We start from the raw sequence: 19808 nt of genomic DNA on the forward strand, positions 1-19808 counted from the left end.
TGAAATTAAAGAAAGAACAAAATCACCGATTTGCCTTCTGTTAGGAGCTAACTATAAAAATTAGCAAAAAAAGGAATAGAATTAAAATAGATCCCTGTGTCTCCCTCCAGCCATCCTTTAAATTCCCGATGTCTTTTCTGTCAGGGCTGAGTCTTTTCAGTTGAAGATGATCTATATTTTTCTTTTCTAGAAAGCCTGAAGACACATTCTGTGTTGTTTCATAGCTCTGTGCATAGACCCTGAAGATAAAAGAAACACCTTGACAGAGAGATGAAGGAAGAGCCTGTAAGTAAAAGTTAATTTACATGGAACTCTACTCAATTTTTTTTCTAAGATCACATCCTCTCTTTTGTACATCTAATCCAGAAATATATTTGTTCCTACTAGAAGAATGGAGAGTGATATGTCAGGCTTCAATAGAGGTGAGATTTACATAATCCCTTTTTAAAGACACAAAAGATTGAGACGTCTGAACTCATGTGGACTGAGGACAGAAACTTTGACAGAACGATGAGAAAATGTGCCCTAAACACGGTAGAGTGCATTGTGAATGCATTTGTGCTATAAGAGAGCTGTTGTTGAGAAGCTAAATTTTTGAGAAAGAGAGTTTTAACAAATGTCCTTAGGAACTAGAAAATATGAGGCTTATCTGGGTTCCATTTTCAGACTTTGAGAATACTTGAAAAACATATGATTATAAATGCAATGAAAATGAAAAGAGCTTGGAAGAGTAATATGAAGATCTCCACAAAGTAGAAATCGATTATGAGCACACAGTAAACCAAATGGTTTGGGTGAGTTATCTTACTCTAGTAATTTGCCTTTCAGACATTTGGGCCCTTGTACTACCAACTTAGCCTATTAGGACTCTGGTCAGGGAAAATTTTCATATATACATATGAAATTTTATATATTCATGTATATAATGGCTAGAGAGATTAAATACTTCTCTGAAAATGCTTAGAGGCGACTCATCAATTAAGAACAAAATTCTGAGCCAGTTATATTTTTTTATAGGATACCTTTAAACACATTCCCTTCAAAGAAGGTAACTCTAAAGGAAAGGTTGGCCAGAATACTGTTCTGAGCAGTAGTTCTTTACAATGGTCTTGTTTGAGCTAACAAAGAGGTAATCAGTGGCCATAAAGAAAACTCACGTGATTCCTTTGTAAAACTGCACATGACATGAAAGCCTCAGACTTACAGTGAGTGGAATGCCAGAGCTCTGCAGATATAAAAAAGAACCAAGATTTGTACCGATAGCGAGAATGTAGAAAGCTAAATTTTTACTCAGTTGTCTATGTATCATTTCGTACAGTGTTTTGTGCAGGAAGTCGCCACTTCTCCTGGAAATAGCTGGTCAATATGCTATTGTGATCTGAACAGATATGCAAATGAGACTTTCACTCTTATTAGAAATATTGGGTTAGAAGCATTTCAGAGGGATACCAACCTAATCTAATGTTGGCCCAAAAGTGTTCTATGGAACTCGAGTTTTGAAGATGTTAACTGATAAGTAGGAAAAGTGATACTTTATGCTCGAGTAAGTTAGAGAAATCCCAAGGCAAAAGAAAAAAAAAGTACCCAACACAGGACTTTTTAGAGGATTTGTTAGACTTACATAGAATTTTTAAACTTCTAAGTGGTGGCTATGCAATGCAGCGTTTGCTCAATTTATTAGTCAGCCAAACTTTGTTTTAGAAAACTACTTGGAAATATCTTAACTATTCTATGGATCAGAGTATGAAGCCCCATTGAGAGATTAATGTGACTCCTCTGAATGGAACAACACCTAAATCTTTAAATGAAATATTTCATTTTTTAGCTTTCATCCAGTTTCATTTTCCACAGATTTTTGATCAACTTTTATAATATTTTGGCAGAAAGTCGTAGAATAACACATATTTTTATTCATTGCTCAATTCTCTCTCTCACACATACACACACAAACACACATTCACACATGCACACAGCTAAATACTTATAACGTTTCAAAAGCAAGTAGTTTCTCTTTTGGAAGACCATCTTTCTACTTGAACTTTCTTTAAATCATAAGAACACAACATTTGATTTCCCCAGGAATTAAATTCTTGATAGAATCTAGGATAGCTTGATGTAACTTGTTTATATGAATAAAGTCACAAATGTAAAGTGAATTTATAAAAATATTTGTGATAATCATCAGGATAGTTACATGAAATGTGACTCAAGTAGGTAATTGTTCATTCTTTTAATTTCAGTTCCTACCCATTGATAAGGGAGAAAGGCTTAGATGTATTGCTACCCAGTGGGCAACAATAAAAAAATGAGCTTTTCAGAAACTGAGACCAATTTAACAATACTAAAATTCCCCAAGTTTTTAAACATTTAAAGAAATTATGTTTCTGAAAGTCAGACCGCTAGTTCAGTGTGTGAAGAAAGAAATCACAGAGTCCTACTCCATGTTACATTGTATCCAAAAGAGGATCTTCCTCTCAAAATGTGAAAAATGTTTGTTTATGCTGATGAGATGTGTGCCCCTTCTGGAACGCAGTCTGCATTCGACCTGTTTTCAGGTTATATGACTATATGCTTTGAAAATCATCCGAGATTCAGCCCAGTGGAATTGCTTTCCTTTAAACCAAGTCACTGATGGTAATGACATAATACTGTTTGTTTAATTGAATATTTGAGTGATAACGTAAGTACCAACTGAATTGGGCACATACCCTCAGGTCAGAAGGGTAAAAGAATCAACACAATCTTACATATTTGTAGGACTATAAGCTTAGATTTTTCCTTAGTGAAGGGGGAAAAACAATGATTTTAAAGTCCACACTAGTTTTTCTCTCACTCCTTTAAATATAAAGTAGATTCATCTTATTTATGCAAAACAATTTTCAATAGGAAACTCAAAATCCTCTCCATAAGGAAGCAGGGAGACACCCTGAGGTTTCCTATTCGTGGTTGTACTGTGTCCAGTCCTTGAACAGACAATCCACGGGTGTCATTAGTTATGTGACTTTGACCAGCAGCCCTGTAGTGGGAAGCCGTCATGTTCGAAAGAGACCTTTGGCTGCACTGCTGCCAGGGTCTGCTTGGATGGTCCTGCTTCCTGCTGGCTTTGGAGAACTCCCTACTCAGGCAACTTTAGAACAACAGAATTATTGATCTTAACTAGCAGTGAATATTATCAAATAACTACATATAATCATTGCCTTCTTTTCCATTTGTCATTAACCCATTAAGCAGTGACTGGTGAAAGCAAAACCAAGGGGTGGCTAAATGGATTATTTTCCTGAATAACACCTACCTTGCATTTTACAGGTACATCTAGTGATATACCACCTTCTGGAGAAACCAAGTGCTCTGTTACAGTAAACTGGTCCAGTGTGATATTATAAGTATAAAAAATATTCCATTCTGTATCAAAATGAGGCACATGCCTTTATTTATAGTAACAGAAGTTAACAGAGTTGAGCAGTTTTGACTTGGGTCCTGTTTCTTCGCTTCCTATATCAAACATACATATCTCTCAACACATCTTTGCCTGTAACTCCAGGGATCTAGACTCAGGCTTATCTGTGGGTAAAAGGAAGGTGAAACCACACATGGGTCTATAGTGGTGAGTAACTCAAAGCACAACCTCTCATTCATATTGCTTTAAAACATATACAGCATATATGTTAAAAAAAGAATATATTGATTTCTTTTTGGTGCTGAACCAACAATATGGTATGATGCAAGGTTTTAACAAATGATAATAATAAATACAAATTTTTCTGTAGAGTATGTTTTAGACAAATGTGTCTTTTAAATATGTAAATCCTACACTGTAGGGTGTTCCTTTTTATTTTTTTCTTTTGTTTTTGCAGTGGTAGAAAATGTTGAATTTTTTATTGTCCACGAAAGAGAGAGCCAAAAGTTCAGGTTCATTACTGAGATCCCCAGATGCCAGTATTTGCAATGCAAACAATTAGTATCCCACTGTGTGAAGGGCTCTGACACATGCCTGCCTGGAGATGGAGGTCTCCAAGAGAAGTCCTCCTGCGTCCTCGGGCCCCGCTTTGACCCCGGGGCAGCTGCGTGGAGCTGCCCGATAACCTTGTGACTTCCTGCTTCAGACTGTCTTACTCCTTACCAACAATGACACAGAGACAGTAAGACCAGCGGTGGACCCTCAAATCATTTTCATGTTGAACCTCCTGGGTCCAGCCACCTCCCCTTCCACAACAGCACCATTGTTTTTTCGGGGTACATACTCAAGGTCAATGCTGGTTTTGTGCTTGCCTTTCCCTCGGCTCCACACAAAAAGGAGGAGAAAACAAAATAAAACCACACCCAGGAATGTGAAACAGCCCATGGCTGTAGATACCAGTATTGTTTTAAGGTCCAGGGAAAAAATATTGGCATTAGTGCCATTGGAAACGGTGTCATTGGAGTCGGTCATGTACATAGGGGTCCTGTTTGCATAAAGGAAGCGGTCTGAAGTGAATCCTTTCACGGTGAGGGATGCTGTGAAGGTGTCATTCCCAGCAGCGTTGCTAGCGATGCAAACATACATCCCACTGTCTTGATCCTGGGCGAAACGGATTTCCAAGGTGCCATCACCCAGCACGGTGGCCCTTCCGTTGGACTTGGTAGTGATAAAACGTCTTCGTGGCGTCACCCAGGAAATCACAGGCTGCGGGTCTCCATCAGCGTTGCATTCCAGCTGGACCGTCTGCCCTTCGTCCACCAACAGATGCTGTAACTTCTTTTCACGGATTTTGGGTTTCTTGCAGGTAAAGTAAAAAGAAAGGGCAGTGCTATGGAAATCCTTGAAGGACCTCTCACGGATGGTGTCTGGCCCCGCACACATGGGCTGCTGGCCTCCAAACTGCAGCGTGGGCTGTCGCTGCAGGAGCCAGAGGAGTCGGCAGTCACAGGCTAGCGGGTTGTTGTTAATGCTCAGGACCTCCAAAGCCCTAGGGGAGGAGAAGACGTTCTCTTCCAACGTTTCCAGCAGGTTCTGAGACACGTTGAGCACACGGAGGAAGCGAAGCCCTTGGAAGGAGTGAGGCTCAATGGTGCGGAGCTGGGCCCCCACTATATGAAGCTCTTGAAGGCGAATCAGGTCAGAGAACATGCCTGCTTCAACAGTGCTGATGGGATTGTAGGAGAGGTTAAGGTGGGTCAGGTATACCAGGTGTTTAAAGGCAAGGAAGGGTACAGTGGACAAGTTGGTGTTAGTGATGGAAAGGGATGTGAGGTTGAGACCATAGAGGCTATTGGCCGGCATCATATCCAGCAAAGGCCAATAGTCAATCTCTAGGTGTTTCATGTGGAACAGTCTTTTAAAGGCATATGCAGGCATGTTGTTGATGCTAAGATGCTTCAAATGCAGGCTGATGAGGCTGCGGAGGTGGGAAAGGGCTTCTGTTGGTACCGCTGTTAAGTTGCATTTCTCCAGGGTGAGCTGCTCTAAGCTAAGTAGCCCGCTGAAGGCCCTGTGTGATATATAAACCAAGTCATTGTCCCCCACTTCTAGAGACTTCAGGTTATGCAGATCCTGGAACATGTAATCCAGCAAAATGACAATCTTATTCTCACTAATGTCCAGCTTGGTGAGGTTGGACAGTCCAGTGAATACTCCTAAAGGGACCAGTTTCAGGCGATTGCCTTTCAGGCGGAGGGAACGCAGGTTAAAGAGATTGTTAAATGCTCCAGGCTCCACATTGGTGATGATGTTGTCACTCAGGTCTATCTCCTCCAACAGAGGGTATGATATAAATTCTTCAGGGTTTATGCTTTTCAATCGGTTTTTGCTGAGGTCCAAGATTTTGGTCTCGATGGGAATGCCTTCTGGGATGGCAATCAGCCTCCTTCTGTGACAGCTAACGGATTTGTTCTGGGCAGAGCACTCACAGCGAGCAGGGCAGCCAATGGTGGATCCCATGAAGAATAACACCACAGCCAGACCCAGGAACAGCTGCCAGCATGGTACTGCGGTGTGAAGCATGACGCCACTTCTTAGTCTACACTTTGGTTATGGGCCTGCATGGATGGAGAAAGAGAAGGCGGTAAAGTTGAATTAGGACATAGTCAGGTGAAAGGACTTATGTATGGCATCAAGTTATAAAATAAAGATATTGGGTTCGGTGGCAACTAGATCTGGGGGTCATACTCAAGGGCTCCCATATTATCTGTATGATCTTGGACAAATTATTTCATCTCTCTGCACTCATGTGTTTTGAGCTGTTAAATGTGGATATAGGAGGTAGTAACTAATAATAGCCTCTAAGAGTTATCATGACTATAGAAAGAAATTCAGTGCCTGACATAGACGTAAGCAAAACAGCACATTTTTTCACACATAAGGGCTCTTTTTAAATTCAGATGAAAGACTCGAGGTGGGTGGCTAAAAGCACACTAGTTCTGTGCAATTATTGTCTCTTCTCTAATGTTCAGGATATCATCCTCTGTGTGAATAGAAATTTTAGCATCAGGCCCTGGGTCCAATATTCAAAACACAGTTACATCCACTGCAAGGCATTGAGGGTTTTTTCTTTATATGTATGCATCCTATTAAAAATAAGTTTCAATTTTAAGGTAATCATCTGCTAGAATTCAGTGAATTTTGACTGAGATGGTATTTGCTTATTTGAGGCAAGCATGCTGGCCTGAATTATCTCCCAGTGGGTTTTGTTTTCTTTAAATAAGAATAACACAGAATTGAGAAACTACCATTAAGACATTAATACAGTGAAAATGCTGACCTGGTGACTTTAGACAAAATATCTAGGATGGGAAAAGTTGCAATTTTAAAAAACAAAACCATTATCCAAACAGAATCAGTAGATTATCATATTGAAAAACAAATATAGTTAATTTCTTATATTGTGATATTTATTTCAGTCAGCAGCATTACTGAAGAAAAAAAGTCCTTAGGGTAAACTTAACTAGTAATTTTCAGAACTATTACTACAACTATTAAATTCTACTGATGACTTCAAATAAAACTTCCTAAAGAGGTAACTATATATTTAGGTAGAAAGATTAATGAACTTGAAAAATTACTAAAGTTGAAATAATCAAAGAAGTAACATACATAGATGTTTGAAAGATATCATTAGTACATTTTATTTGATTTTTCTGTAGAGTTTAATAATTGGCACTAGACCCATGTTTCTATTTTCTGGCTTGTCTCTTACACAGGAAAACTGGAACTCTGTCACTATGAGAGCTCAGTATGTTGTGATATAGCTATACAGTGTAGTACCATGTATGTAACGTACTATAAAACTGATTGCAAGAATACACACATCATAATCATTAATCAGCAACGTAAAAAATAAAATAATAATGGTACTATATATTTAAAGGTATGAAATTATAATGAGATAGTACGATATTGACACAGACTGTAACAGCTAAGAATTATTTCTAAATGTATTTGAAAATTACATTATAATTAAGAATGGCCTGTGTTTAAAACTCGATGAGAAAATATAATAATTTTGTATGCTGGAGTCAGGAAAGCAGTATTTCACTTTACTTTTCCAATAAAATAATAATTATGCACTGGAAGAAAATTCAATATTTTAATATTAGAGTTAAGAAGCATTTTCTATGAAAAGATAGAAACTCGGAAGGAAGAATTCTGTGGCACATGTTTGCAGTGCGCTGCTATAAGAAACAAACAGTACGTGTGCACAAGCAGTGACTGAACTGGTGAGTATGTTTTAAACTCATGTGGGAGGTAATGGGTCGAAGGCAGTAGTAAATGAACAGGGTGTTAATCAGGAGCGAAGGCCCCGTGCCAACAGAATTGGGCCGTGAGTGTGATAAAAACAAAAAATGGCCAATAAATACATGGAAAGACAATCAATTGCACTACTAAGCAAATAAATGAAAGTTACACAGATATCATTTTTGCTTTTAGAGTAATAAAATTTGGTGATTATTTTTTAGCCAAGAATTAACAAGTTTAGGAAGAAATGTGTCTGAATTGCGGCCTGTTTTCAGCAACAAATCTTACCTTCAAGTTCTGGGAGGCAAAGACTGTGGGCAATGCCCGGGTTGCTTTGGAAGCCTCTTGGACCACCCTGACCAACACCAGGAAGGGAGGTATCTCCTTCCTGACACTGCGTTTCTCGCTATATAGCCTTCAGCTATACACATCCACTGGTATATTTATTGTATGTGCTTTTTTCAGTAGGACATTTTCCTCTGGCTTTTCATAGTATCTAAGCATTATTTATCTGTCATCTCCCTCCATAACCCTTCCCACTCACTCTGCAATTAAAGTATCTCTTTCCTCTATTTACCTCTTAGAAATACCCGTCTCCTACCGTCCCCTCTCTTGAGATCCTTCTTCTGCTTTATTTCTGTGGTTCTTTTCCATTTCCCTTCCTTCTGTGCTTCAATAAGGATTAATCATAATCCACATCTATGGATTTTGAGCTAAGATCCACAAATGAGAGAGAACATATGTCACTTGTTTTTCTGAGTTCATGTAACTTAGTATCACAGTTTCTAGTTCCATCCATTTACCTGCAAATTTCATGATTTTATTTTTCTTCACCACTGAGTAGAACTCCACTGTGCAAATGAACCACATTTTCATTATCCATTCTTCAGTTGTGGGACATTGAAGTTGTGTCCATTTTTTAGCTATTGTGAGAAAAGCAGCAACAAATGCGACTGTTGCAAGTATCTCTGCAGTTGATGAATGCGTTGGCACTATGCCAAGGAGTGGTGTGACTGGATCATACTGGTAGATTTATTTTTAGTGCTTTGAGAGTTCTCCATACTGATGTCACAGTGGTTGCACCAGTTTGCAATCCCACCAACAGTGGGTGAGGGTACCCACTCCAGCATTTGGTATATTTGGTTAATAAATTTTCTATTTCATGAATCTTCCCTGTCAGGATTTTCATTTCCTTGTCATATATTTATGTAGCTTTAATATTGGAGAAACACACAAAGCCTTAGAAGACCAGCTGGATCATGCTTGGTAGGCCTCTGTCTCTCAGAGTTTAAGATCATCACTGTTTCCTCCTAAATAGTTGAGAGATATTACCAATGAAAAAGAGCTTAGAATTTTTTTGTGGGAATGAAATGTGAATTCATTTCCTAAACAGATGTGGGAGGACTGAGAGTTTTCACTTCCTTTTGTGCCAATTTTGGTTACTTGGTTTTAATTTTTCATTTTTTTCCCTATTTTGTCTACACATCAAATTCATTTGTCTTGAGTGGTTATAAAATCTCATTAGCCCTTGAATGTCGGGAAAATCTGGACTACATTAATTTCAATCCTGATAATGAAAAATTATAGTTTTCCTTGATAAGCTGGGAGCTTTTCAATTTTATTGAATTTTCTAAGGAATGAATTATTGCTTGTATTTATTTTCTCTGTGCCATTTTATCTTAATTTTTGTTTTGTACTTTTAGTGTTTCTGAGCTTTTATTTACTTTGGGTTCACTTTCCTCCATTTAACATTTCATTTTAGCTTCTACAATGGAAACTTAGTGAAGAAAAAAGGTCCAAAATCATTGATCTAAGTTTTTTCTTTAAAAAATATTTTATTTATTATTTTTATCTCATATGTGTGAATGTATTGCCTATAAATGCACCTGTGTCATGCAATGCCTGTGGAGGTCAGAAGAGGGCATTAGATCCCCTTGAACTGGAGTGACAGACAGTTGTTAGCTGCCATGTGGGTGCTGGGATTCAAACTGGGTCCTCTGCAAGAGCAGTCAGTGCTCTTAACTGCTGAGCCATCTCTCCAGCCCCAGTTTTATTTTTTTTGAGAAGATAAATGTTTACTATTAGTCAAACACTACAAGGCACTTTACCAATGCTCCTCCCCCCTTTCCCTTTATCAGTCAAAACAGAACAAAAGGATTGCAGGAGGGCTGCTTTTTTTTTTTGAGATTTTTGTCCTTGGTTTACCTATGGCCAATTTCTTGCTATATATTCAAATGACTTTTTCTCCGGGAGTGGCTCATACCAGTCATATTCTTTCTCTTTCTCTTTCTCTTTCTCTTTCTCTTTCTCTTTCTCTTTCTCCTTCGGGTGTTCCAAAACCCCTCTTTCTCTCTCTCCCCCTCTCTCCCTCCCTCCCCCCTTTCTCCCTCTCTCTCTCTCTCTCTCTTTCTCCCTCCCTCTCTCTCTCCCTCCCCCCTCCTATAATGATGTTAGTAATGTTGGGTTATGAGTTTACTTTTATGATATCTTTTAGTCATAATTACCCACCCCTTCATGGCCTAGCTCCACATAGTTACATATTATACATTTCAAAGACACTACTTTTTCCATAATAGCAAGATAAACTATAAATAATTCTGTGTACTTAAATCTTGATAGTTGATATAAAATGAACCAATTCCTCAAAAACACAAATATTGATACCATAGAATAAGAAATATCTTGATAGCTCTATATTATGAAAAAAAATTAAAACAACTTCAAAACTAAAGAGACATGGATGCCCAAATAATTCTATTGTGTGTTATAATTCGGTAAGTTGAAATCTAATTCCCAATATAGCAGTGTAGGGAGATAGGGCCTAATTGAACATATTTAGGTCATGAGGGTCCATCTTGAACTGATTGATGCAGACTCTAACAGGGTTTAATGTCTTGCTATCTCTTGCTCGCAACATGCCTTTTACACACGTAGGACTGTACTACCCTCATCGATGTCAGCTCCTTGATCTTGGATTTCCCAGGCTCCAGCACTGAGCATACTCCATGACGGTCACAGGCTGAACGCCAACAGTAGCAAGGCAGAAGCAATCTGAGGACACAGGTCTGAGTATGAGACTTGTAGACTGAGAAGTCAGCGATGTACACACAGGAAGGTCCTTGATAAATAGCTCACATGGGCTCACGGTAGGACAGATAGGGACTGGATTTTTAGTCCACCCAAGTAACTTCCTGTTGGAAGTAGCTTGTTTGTTTTTTCTAAAGCCTGCGGTACAATTTATGCTCTAGGAAACTGTGCCTCGGACATTCGGCTCCTTTCCCTTCTCCTAGTGTACTAGTGGATGTATGCCTCTTCACTGAAGAACATAGTGAAAAACTAGATGTTAAACCTAAGACACTGGCCTGTTGGGTCCTTTAATCAAGAAAGGATTAGTAACCAATCATATAATAACTTTAAAAATCTGTAACTCCCACATACTGCTTTACCACATTTCATAATGTTTGATTAAAAATAATTTAGTGAAAAATGATTTCTAATTTACTTTGTGCTTCATTTTTTGACCCATGAATAATTTGGAATTTAGTTGACATCTTTTTGAAAATTCAGTTCCTTTCTAGATATCTTATGACTTCTGTTGTGGCTACAGAAAACAAGATACAATTTTTCAGGTTTTGAAAGTTACTCAGACCATTTTATCAGATCTGCATATAACCTTGGTGATTATTTCATGTGCCCTGAGAATGTGTATACTTGCATTTTGGGGGCATACTGGTCTATAAAAGTCATTTCAGTTAATGTGGTTGGTTGTTGTTTGTTTAGATTTTATAGGCACTATTTTTTCAAAGTTCTTCTGTAAGTTATGTAGAATTATGTGTTAAAATCCCCAAATGTGAATGTAAATTTTTCTGTATTCCCTAGATTCTACAGGGTTTTTTCCCTATAACCTGTGATGAAACCTGGATATTAAACACATTTAGTTTTGGTTGACGTTATCTTTCATTGTTGGGAAGACTCGATATTTGTCTTAAGTAGTAATATTTGTCTTAGTTTTTGTTTCTTTAGAGTTACTAACTTTGGGTTTATTTGTCCATGAACTATATGGATAAATTTCATCAGCTGCATAAAAAATAATACTGAAGACAAGCATAAATATCATCCAAATAAAGCCAAAAGAAGTTTCCAAAGTAGAACTAAGGCTATTTTATTTTTAAAAATATTTTATTTATTATTTTTATTTTATGTGTATGAGTGTATTGCTTGCATATAGGTAAGTGCACTGGTGTTGTGCACAGCTTGTGGAGGACAGATGAGGCTGTCAGATCCCCTGGAACTGGAGTTACAGACAGTTGTTAGCTGCCATGTGGATGCTGGGATTCGAAGTTGAGTCTTCTGCAGGAACAGTCAATGTTCTTAACTGCTGAGCCATCTTTCCAGTCCCGGAATTAAGATTTTAAAAGAGATTTGCTATTCAAATCTTGTGGCCCCTCTAGTCTAAACTGCAGTCTCAAACTACATTCAAACTTATTTTCTGCCATTCATAGTCCACTGGAAACACAGCTGAGCCTAGCATTTCCCTACAGTCAAATGTTAAACGAAAATAGTCACCACAAGCAGATCCTGAGAAATATCTGTTAACTGTTTGCTTTGCTAGTGAGTCCCCATGATGGACCAATCATTTCCCTCAGCATCATCCCTTTCTGCATTTGTAGGTAAGGTTCACATTTTCCTTGGGCTGCGACAACTGAAGGAAAGTTTGGTGTGGCATTTCCAGGATTCATGCAGCTGTTCTTGCTTTCTTAAACATGTGTCTTCATAGTATATATTCTTCATACTTTCTACAAATTTATGTGTTGTATTTAACAAGCCTCTGTTATTGGTAGTCTATGGTTAGTTCTTGCTTTTGAACTCAGTCCATTTTAGTCTATTTAAATCAGAATTATTGGCAAGTTTGCATTTAGGGAAGACATTTTGATATTTAGCATCTGTCTTTGAAATTTTTGCTTCTTTCTTCTTTTTCTTGTGATATTATATATCCATTCATCTTGACGTCTCACCTATGGGTTTGCATTTTTGTTTTGTTGCTATAATGAGCTTAGTAAACATTTTTATTTTATCATAGTCCATTTAGATTGAATCTTTGTTACAGTTTGAGGCTTAAAGATCCTTAAATCTCATGTGCTAAAAAGGCTTGATTTCTTGCCTGGGGTACTTTCGGGAAATAGTAAAACCTTTGGGAGTTGGAGCCTGATAGACCGCAGTGAGGTGATTAGGTGTGTGTCCTTGAGCAGAGCCCTGGCCCCTTTGCCCCCCGCCCCCACCTTTCTCTTCTTAGCTGCTATTTATTGAAGGAGAACTTCTCTCTGTTGCACACTTCTGTTGTGATGTGCTGTGCTGTCAAGAAGCAACAGGGCTGAGCAACAATGAGCCGAAACTGCTGAGATTGTGAGTCAAGTCTTTCCTCCCTTTAAGTTGATTTCCTTTGCCGTTTTGTCACATTGATGGAAAGCTGATCAACACAATATAGATTGCTACAAAGAAAGTACGTGAGCCTCTCCAGCAGCACATTTCCACTCTTCTGTCTTTTCTTTGGTGGTGAGGCAGAATGAGTCCTAGGCATAGGGAAAAGTATGTGTGAAGGCACGTAAACAATGGAGAACACCCTATGGTAACGAACTTAACAGCAGTTCAAAATGGTTTGAACTAAAGTTGAAGAGGTAATTAAGGGACTGAATTTACAAGGTGTTTGTAAACTGTGAGAAGCTATTTCAACTGTATCCTGAGAGCAATGACAAGCCATTAAGATGTTTCATGCAAGGGGGAGGTAACATTACATTTACATTTTAGAAGGATTAATATGAAGGCAGCATGAAAAATAAATTTGTAGGAGGGAAGATTTGAGGCTGCAAATTCTGGAGACTATTGTATTAGCTGAAGCCAAGAATAACAGTGTTACTGAGCCAGGCGCCTAGGCTTGGATACGCAGCAGATTGAAGAGGCATTCTGATGCAGGACCGAAATGCTTCAGTTACAAATGGCCTGCAGAAGGTATAAGGGAGGAGGAGGCAAAGGCTATATCCAGTCTTTTGACAACGTGGTAGAACCTGGTGTCCTTCATTGAGAGGAGAGGAGGAGTGGCAGCAGACTTAAACAGGTTAAGGAATTCCTCGTTCCTTCAAATATGTCCATCACTGGACCATGAGGGCAGGGGTCCTTGGGCAAATTAATGATTTTCCATTTCTTAAAATGAATTAATATTTTCATATATTATATAGTTTAAAATATAGTATTTTTGTAGGGCAGGAAAATCTAAAATTTTGATTTTTAAGATAAAATTTTTATTATATGATTTATACTTTTTGGTTTATGTTCAATTAATGTCAAACAGAATATCATTCTATATATTCTTCTAGAGAATGCTGTTGTCTGTGGCAGAGTTTGATCAATGCATACATCATCTTTTAGATAAGAAGATAATTGACATCTTAGGATTTTTTTTTAATTTTTAAGTGTTGTACAATGCCACGGGTATCAGAAGAGGGCTTTCAAGTGCCCTGGAACTGGAGTTAATGATGGTTCATAGTTGCCATGTGTGTGCTGGGAATTGAACCTGGGTCCTCTGCAAGAGCAGTCAGTGCTCTTAACCACTGAGCCATCTCTCCAGCCCCAGGATTTATTACAATAATGATTTAGGATCAATAAATTTGACCAAGAGGGTATATCATGGGAGATAGTATGGAGTTTGCTCATGACGGCAAATAGAAAGGAATACTTTGATCATGACTGCCAGCCAGAAAGGAGCTCAACCAAGGTGAACTATATCTACCTTTTTGGTTTTGTTTTTGAGACAGCGTTCTACTATGTAACACAGGCTGACCTCAGATTCAAAATATTCCTTCTTTAGCTTTCCAGGGGCTGGGAATTACAGGTGTGTGCTAATATGCCTGATACTAGCATTTTTTTTTTTAAATGGCTACGTTGGCCCTAGTCTGAGAGAAGAGCTATCAAAAGGATACATATTCAGATGTCCAAAACATATATGGAAGAAAACAGCCACTTCAGCAAATGATGCTGGGAAACCTAATTATCAATATGTAGAAAAAAATGAAGCTAGATCCTTTTCTCTCAGTTTGTAAAAAGTCAAATCAACATGTAAGTTTTCATGTAAGACCTGAAACTCTGGAGCTGTTAGAGGAAGACATACAGAAAACACTTCAGGATACTGGCCCCGAGCAAAGGCTTTCTGAAAAGAACTCCAATAGTTCAAGAAATAATACAAAGAATTGACAAGTGGGCTTATATGAAATTCAAAAGCTTTTGCATGGCAAAGAAAACAATTGTATGAAGAGACAGCAGGCAGAATGGGAGAAAATCTTTGTTAGTTACATGTCTATAGAAGATTAATATCTAAATATGTAGAGAACTCAGAAAACTAGAAATTAAACAACTTAATGAACAAATGGGCCCCTGAGCAGACATTTCTCAAAAGATGAAGCACAAATGCCCAATAAACATAAAAATGTGCTAAATATTCTGAGCCGTCAGGGAAATGCTAATTGAACCCACATTGAGCTTTCGGCGTTCCCAGTCAGAATAGCTATCTTTGTGAAAATACAAACAAAAAATGCTGGTAAGAATGTGAGGAAAGGAAACCCTTATACGCTATTGGTGGGAATTTAAATTGGCCCAGCAATTATGGAAATCAGTATAGTGTTTTCTCTAAAAACTAAAAGTAGGGGCTGGAGAGATGGCTCAGAGGTTAAGCACACGGTATGCTCTTGCAGAGGACCTGGGTTTGGTTCCCACCACCTACATGGCAACTAACAACTATCAGTAACTCCAGTTTTGGGGGATCTGAAGCCCTCTTCTGACCTCCATAGGCATTGCACGATGTGGGTACACTTAACTACATGCAGGAAATACGCTCATACACATAAAATAAAAATAACAAATAAAATATTAAAAAACCCCTAAAAGTAGAACTACCAAATGACACAACTATATCACTCTTGGGTATGTACCTAAAGGGCTCTAAGTCAACCTGCGCCTGCACATCTATGGTTAGTGAAGCACTATTCAAAATAACCAACATATGGGATAAGCCTACGTACCCTTTATAGGTGAACAGGTATTATATATATATATGTGTGTGTGTGTGTGTGTGTGTGTGTGTAGTGGAATTTTTTTCACCCATAAAAAGAATGAAACTATGCTGCGTTCTGGTTATTGATGCAACTGAAGACGACATATTGAGCAAAAGAGGCAGACACAGAAAGATAATGACACACGCTTTATTTGTGGGTACTGGAATTCTTACAGATACTGTGGCTGTGGGAAGGAGTGCCCCCCCATAGGCTCCACATATCTGGACACTTTGTCCCCAGTTAGTGGTACTGTTTGTGGAGGTGTATGTATGAGGTGTGGCCTTACTAGAGGAAAAATGCACTCAGGGCAGGCTTTGAGAGCTCATAAACCTTGTTCCCAGGTTCAGTTTCTCTGTTGCCTTCCTGTGCCCGGGACAAGGTAGGAGCCCTCAGTGTTCTGCTCTGGCTGCCTTGCTACAACCTCTTTGCTGTGATGGACTCTTATCCTCTTGAACCGTAAGCCGAAGAAACTCTTCTATTGCTAGGCAGAACTGGGCCCCAAGATGGAGTTACTACTGACCAGCAGCATGGCAACTACAACCTGATAGGCAGCATTCTGGGAAATAGAAACTAAACCACCCTAGTTTCTCAGTAACTACCTGACTCTTGTTTTTAACAATGCACCCTGATCATAATAGCAATTTTCCATTGCAGCCAACCGAAAAACCGAAAAACACCTAACTGAAATTCCCCCTACCCAGGTATCTGCTCCTGACTCACCTCCCCCTTCTGCCACAGCTTCCTAGCCCCTACCCAGAAAGGAAAGAAAACCTGTAAAATCCAGACTGCCGTTACAAGGACTGATCTCTCTCTCTTCCACGAGAGCCCAGCAGCTCTATATCCCAATAAATTTCTCCTTGTTCTTGCCTGGGGGTGGGTCTCTCATGGTTCTGGTCTCTTCACGAACCTAACATCTATAAGTTGCTTTCATCATTGTGCTTTATCACAGTGACAGAAAAGTGACTAACAGATACAGAAACACATTCATACAATATAGAAAGAGAAGGGAGAGTGGGGAACAGAAGCAGACTAGCAGGAGTGGTAGACTGAAGAGATGGGCAGGACTGGGGTGAATATGGTCAAAATACATGATATATTTGATGGAAATTATCTGTATGATGAATATAGCTAATAAAAAAGATAGGTGTTCAGCAAGCATAAGTGTGCCCATGTCATGTAATGCCCGTGGAGGCCAGAAGAGGGTGTCAGATTCTCTGGTACTGGAGTTTTGGACAGCATGTGGGTGCTGGGAACTGAACCGTGGTCCTCTGCAAGAGTAGCCAGTGCTCCTAACTGCTGGGCCGTCCCTCCAGGCCCTCATCAGAGTAATTCGGTGCAACTTGGAAGCCACAGAGGCAGGCAGTGCTTCATTGTTCTCATCACAAATATTTCTCAGTTTTAGGGCCAACTGCTGATTCCATTTAGCTTTCGCTGTCAGCAGAAGTTTTATAATCAAAGCTTGCTCATAATGTCTAACTGTGACCAAGGTTTGACAAGATGAACTTTGTTTCCTTAAGAGTAGAGCAGGAAACTGAAATCTATAGTGAGCTTACCAGAGTCTTTCCATTAATTCTGATCAAAGGGACTCTCCAGCACTGCTATTAGCACCTTTTCAAACCTAGTGTGTGAAGCCAGATATTTTCATACTTACATTGTCTCTATGCTGGATGTTTGCTTCCCACTTACACATCATAAGAAAGGCACAGATGGAAACACCGGGGAGGGGATAAAAGAAGCAACCACAGGATAGAAGGAGCACGTGTCTGGGCTCATGTATACCTGGATCGAATTCTTTACATTTGTAGCTATGTACAGCTATGACATCTATGAGTCTCATCATCTCCTCTGTTGACTTGTGACACTAAAAATAAGCAGTAAAGGCATATAAATCAGGTGCCAGCACATTAATGGCTGTCAAGGTAGTCATTTATATGGGATAGTAGTTTGGCTTCTTGAAGTGCTGTCAGAGCAGAAATTGACCCAAAATAAAGTCAGGGATTTCCTTTGATGATAGAAGGGCACTGCAGGAAGACTTCTTCTAATGGATGACAGCGTCAAGCAGCCAAAAAAAATCTTTAAAAATAAGATTAAGAAAGGAAAGGGTTGAGAGTTGTCTATAGTTTAAAAGCAAGTTTAGAAGGGAAACTGCTCCTTTTGATGGATGATAAAGTGATGATGAATACTTCTCCTGGGAATACTATGGTTAATTTAGTCTTCTGGCAACTGAACAAGGCCACGAGGCCACAAAACAATAAATGGATGCCACAGGAATCTCTTTAAAGTAAATCTTCATACCAGCAATGATTGAAGTTTTCATGATAAAGCTATTTTCCAAGTGGAGAGGGGGCAGGTGATGCAGGGAGTGAGGTAGGGAAGGAAAGGAAGCAAGCACTGGGTGAACCAAGGTGCCCAAAATGCATTTTGTGTCATAAAACAGACTCAAACTTTCAAGATACAAATGGACTCAAATCATAAACCAAACCTTTTATAGTCTGTCATAAACCAGGTACTGGAGAGTTGTGAAAGTTGTGCGAAACATGTTAAAACTAAGAAAATTCAAATTTAGTGTAAGCAAATCTTGAAATGCCACAGGGTTCTTTGAAGGACTTAAGTGATCTTGAGATTGAAGCCCCAAGTCCCAAACCTGGCAGGAATCATTGGATTTGAACTCTTTCTCTAAAAAACAAAATTTATCCTTCTACATGGCCTCCAATAATACAAAGCATTGTATTTTTACCTCTATGTCGTTATTCGGTTTTGGTAGAAAGAAATGGAAAGCTTTAATGTTGAAACTCGGAGAACACTCAGGGAGACGTGGTGACCGCCTCTGTGAAAGCCAAACTTGCAGAGCACGCTATGTGTTTTGTGTGATAAAATGATGTTTAATGTCAGCCATAAAGGGCAATGATAAAAGATAATCAGTGGCTCAGACAAGAGGGGAAACAGTTTCCACTATCTACAATAGTATTTTCAACCATACTCAGATTATTGAATCTGCACATAATTGAAGACAGAATATGATAAGAAGTTATCTGAGTAATGACTATTAGATATTCGGTTTTAAGCTGACATGGTTAATGTGATTTTATTTCTATGAAGATGAGATGCTGAAGATGTATTGCAATGAAGTTTACACAAATTGACATAAAGTGAGTGCACAGTTAGTAAACTGAATATGCAGTCAAATAATATCTTTGCTTTGTTCCTCTATTTCCCCCTCTATGATTTATCAGGAGAGGTAAACCAACTAAGACAGTTCTTACTGAGCTGGAATTGCCATACCACAGTGTTCTCTGGGACTGACAGATCTTAAAGTTGACTCCTTTGGACTAACGGTTTTCGGAGGCTTTTTAGAATCTGCAGTCAAAGGACGTATTATTATAGTTCCCTTTGATCTGGAGGAATGGATTTCTATATGTTGAAAAGTCATTCCATGGTCCTGAGTGATATTATATATGTGAAGGTCCCAGTACCCTCCTAGATTGTATGTCCATAAAGGATAAAAGAATGTTGATACTGGGCCTCTCAAGCATGTTGCCTTGGATGACATGTGGAAAGCTTACCTCTTCCAACCTCCCAAAACCTGGGAATGCAAAAACAATTCCAGTATTCTGCCATAGAAAAATGTCTATTTAATACTTGTTTTGCAAATCATCCAGGAAAGAGAGAAAAGAATGATGCGCTTTTCGCTACAATGGAAAACTACTAAAAATTGCACAACATCTTGCTGAAGCACTTACATCCAGAGTTCATAAGGATACATCACCCATTTTGCTGATGTGTCACTACCTGACGTTATAGTCTCAGCCCTGAAGAAAATATTGATATCCACCATATCTTGACTGTCAAGTTTATTTTTTAGCCAGGATTTTAAAAAATTTATTTTTATTTTATGTGTATGAGTATATTGCCTGCACATGTACAAGTGCCCCTGGGTCGGTCTATCTATCTATCTATCTATCTATCTATCTATCTATCTATCTATCTATCTATCT

The 19808-nt window shown here is 38.7% G+C and overlaps 1 protein-coding gene across 2 annotated transcripts in view; it reads right to left on the reverse strand.

Annotated features, from left to right (window-relative positions):
- Nucleotides 1-3845: 3845 nt before the first annotated feature.
- The window catches only part of Lingo2 (leucine rich repeat and Ig domain containing 2), a 1098444-nt gene continuing 1082481 nt past the window's right edge, over nucleotides 3846-19808 (reverse strand). For both annotated transcript variants that reach the window (XM_008850519.2, XM_008850520.1), the window contains one exon: nucleotides 3846-6015. In XM_008850519.2, the coding sequence (XP_008848741.1) occupies nucleotides 4160-5980 (1821 nt within the window). In that variant the 5' untranslated portion in view covers nucleotides 5981-6015 and the 3' untranslated portion in view covers nucleotides 3846-4159. The remainder of the gene's footprint in view (nucleotides 6016-19808) is intronic.

The sequence above is a fragment of the Nannospalax galili genome, unplaced genomic scaffold, assembly GCF_000622305.1.
Source record: "Nannospalax galili isolate Female #2095 unplaced genomic scaffold, S.galili_v1.0 scaffold43, whole genome shotgun sequence".
Classification (NCBI taxonomy): Eukaryota; Metazoa; Chordata; class Mammalia; order Rodentia; family Spalacidae; genus Nannospalax; species Nannospalax galili.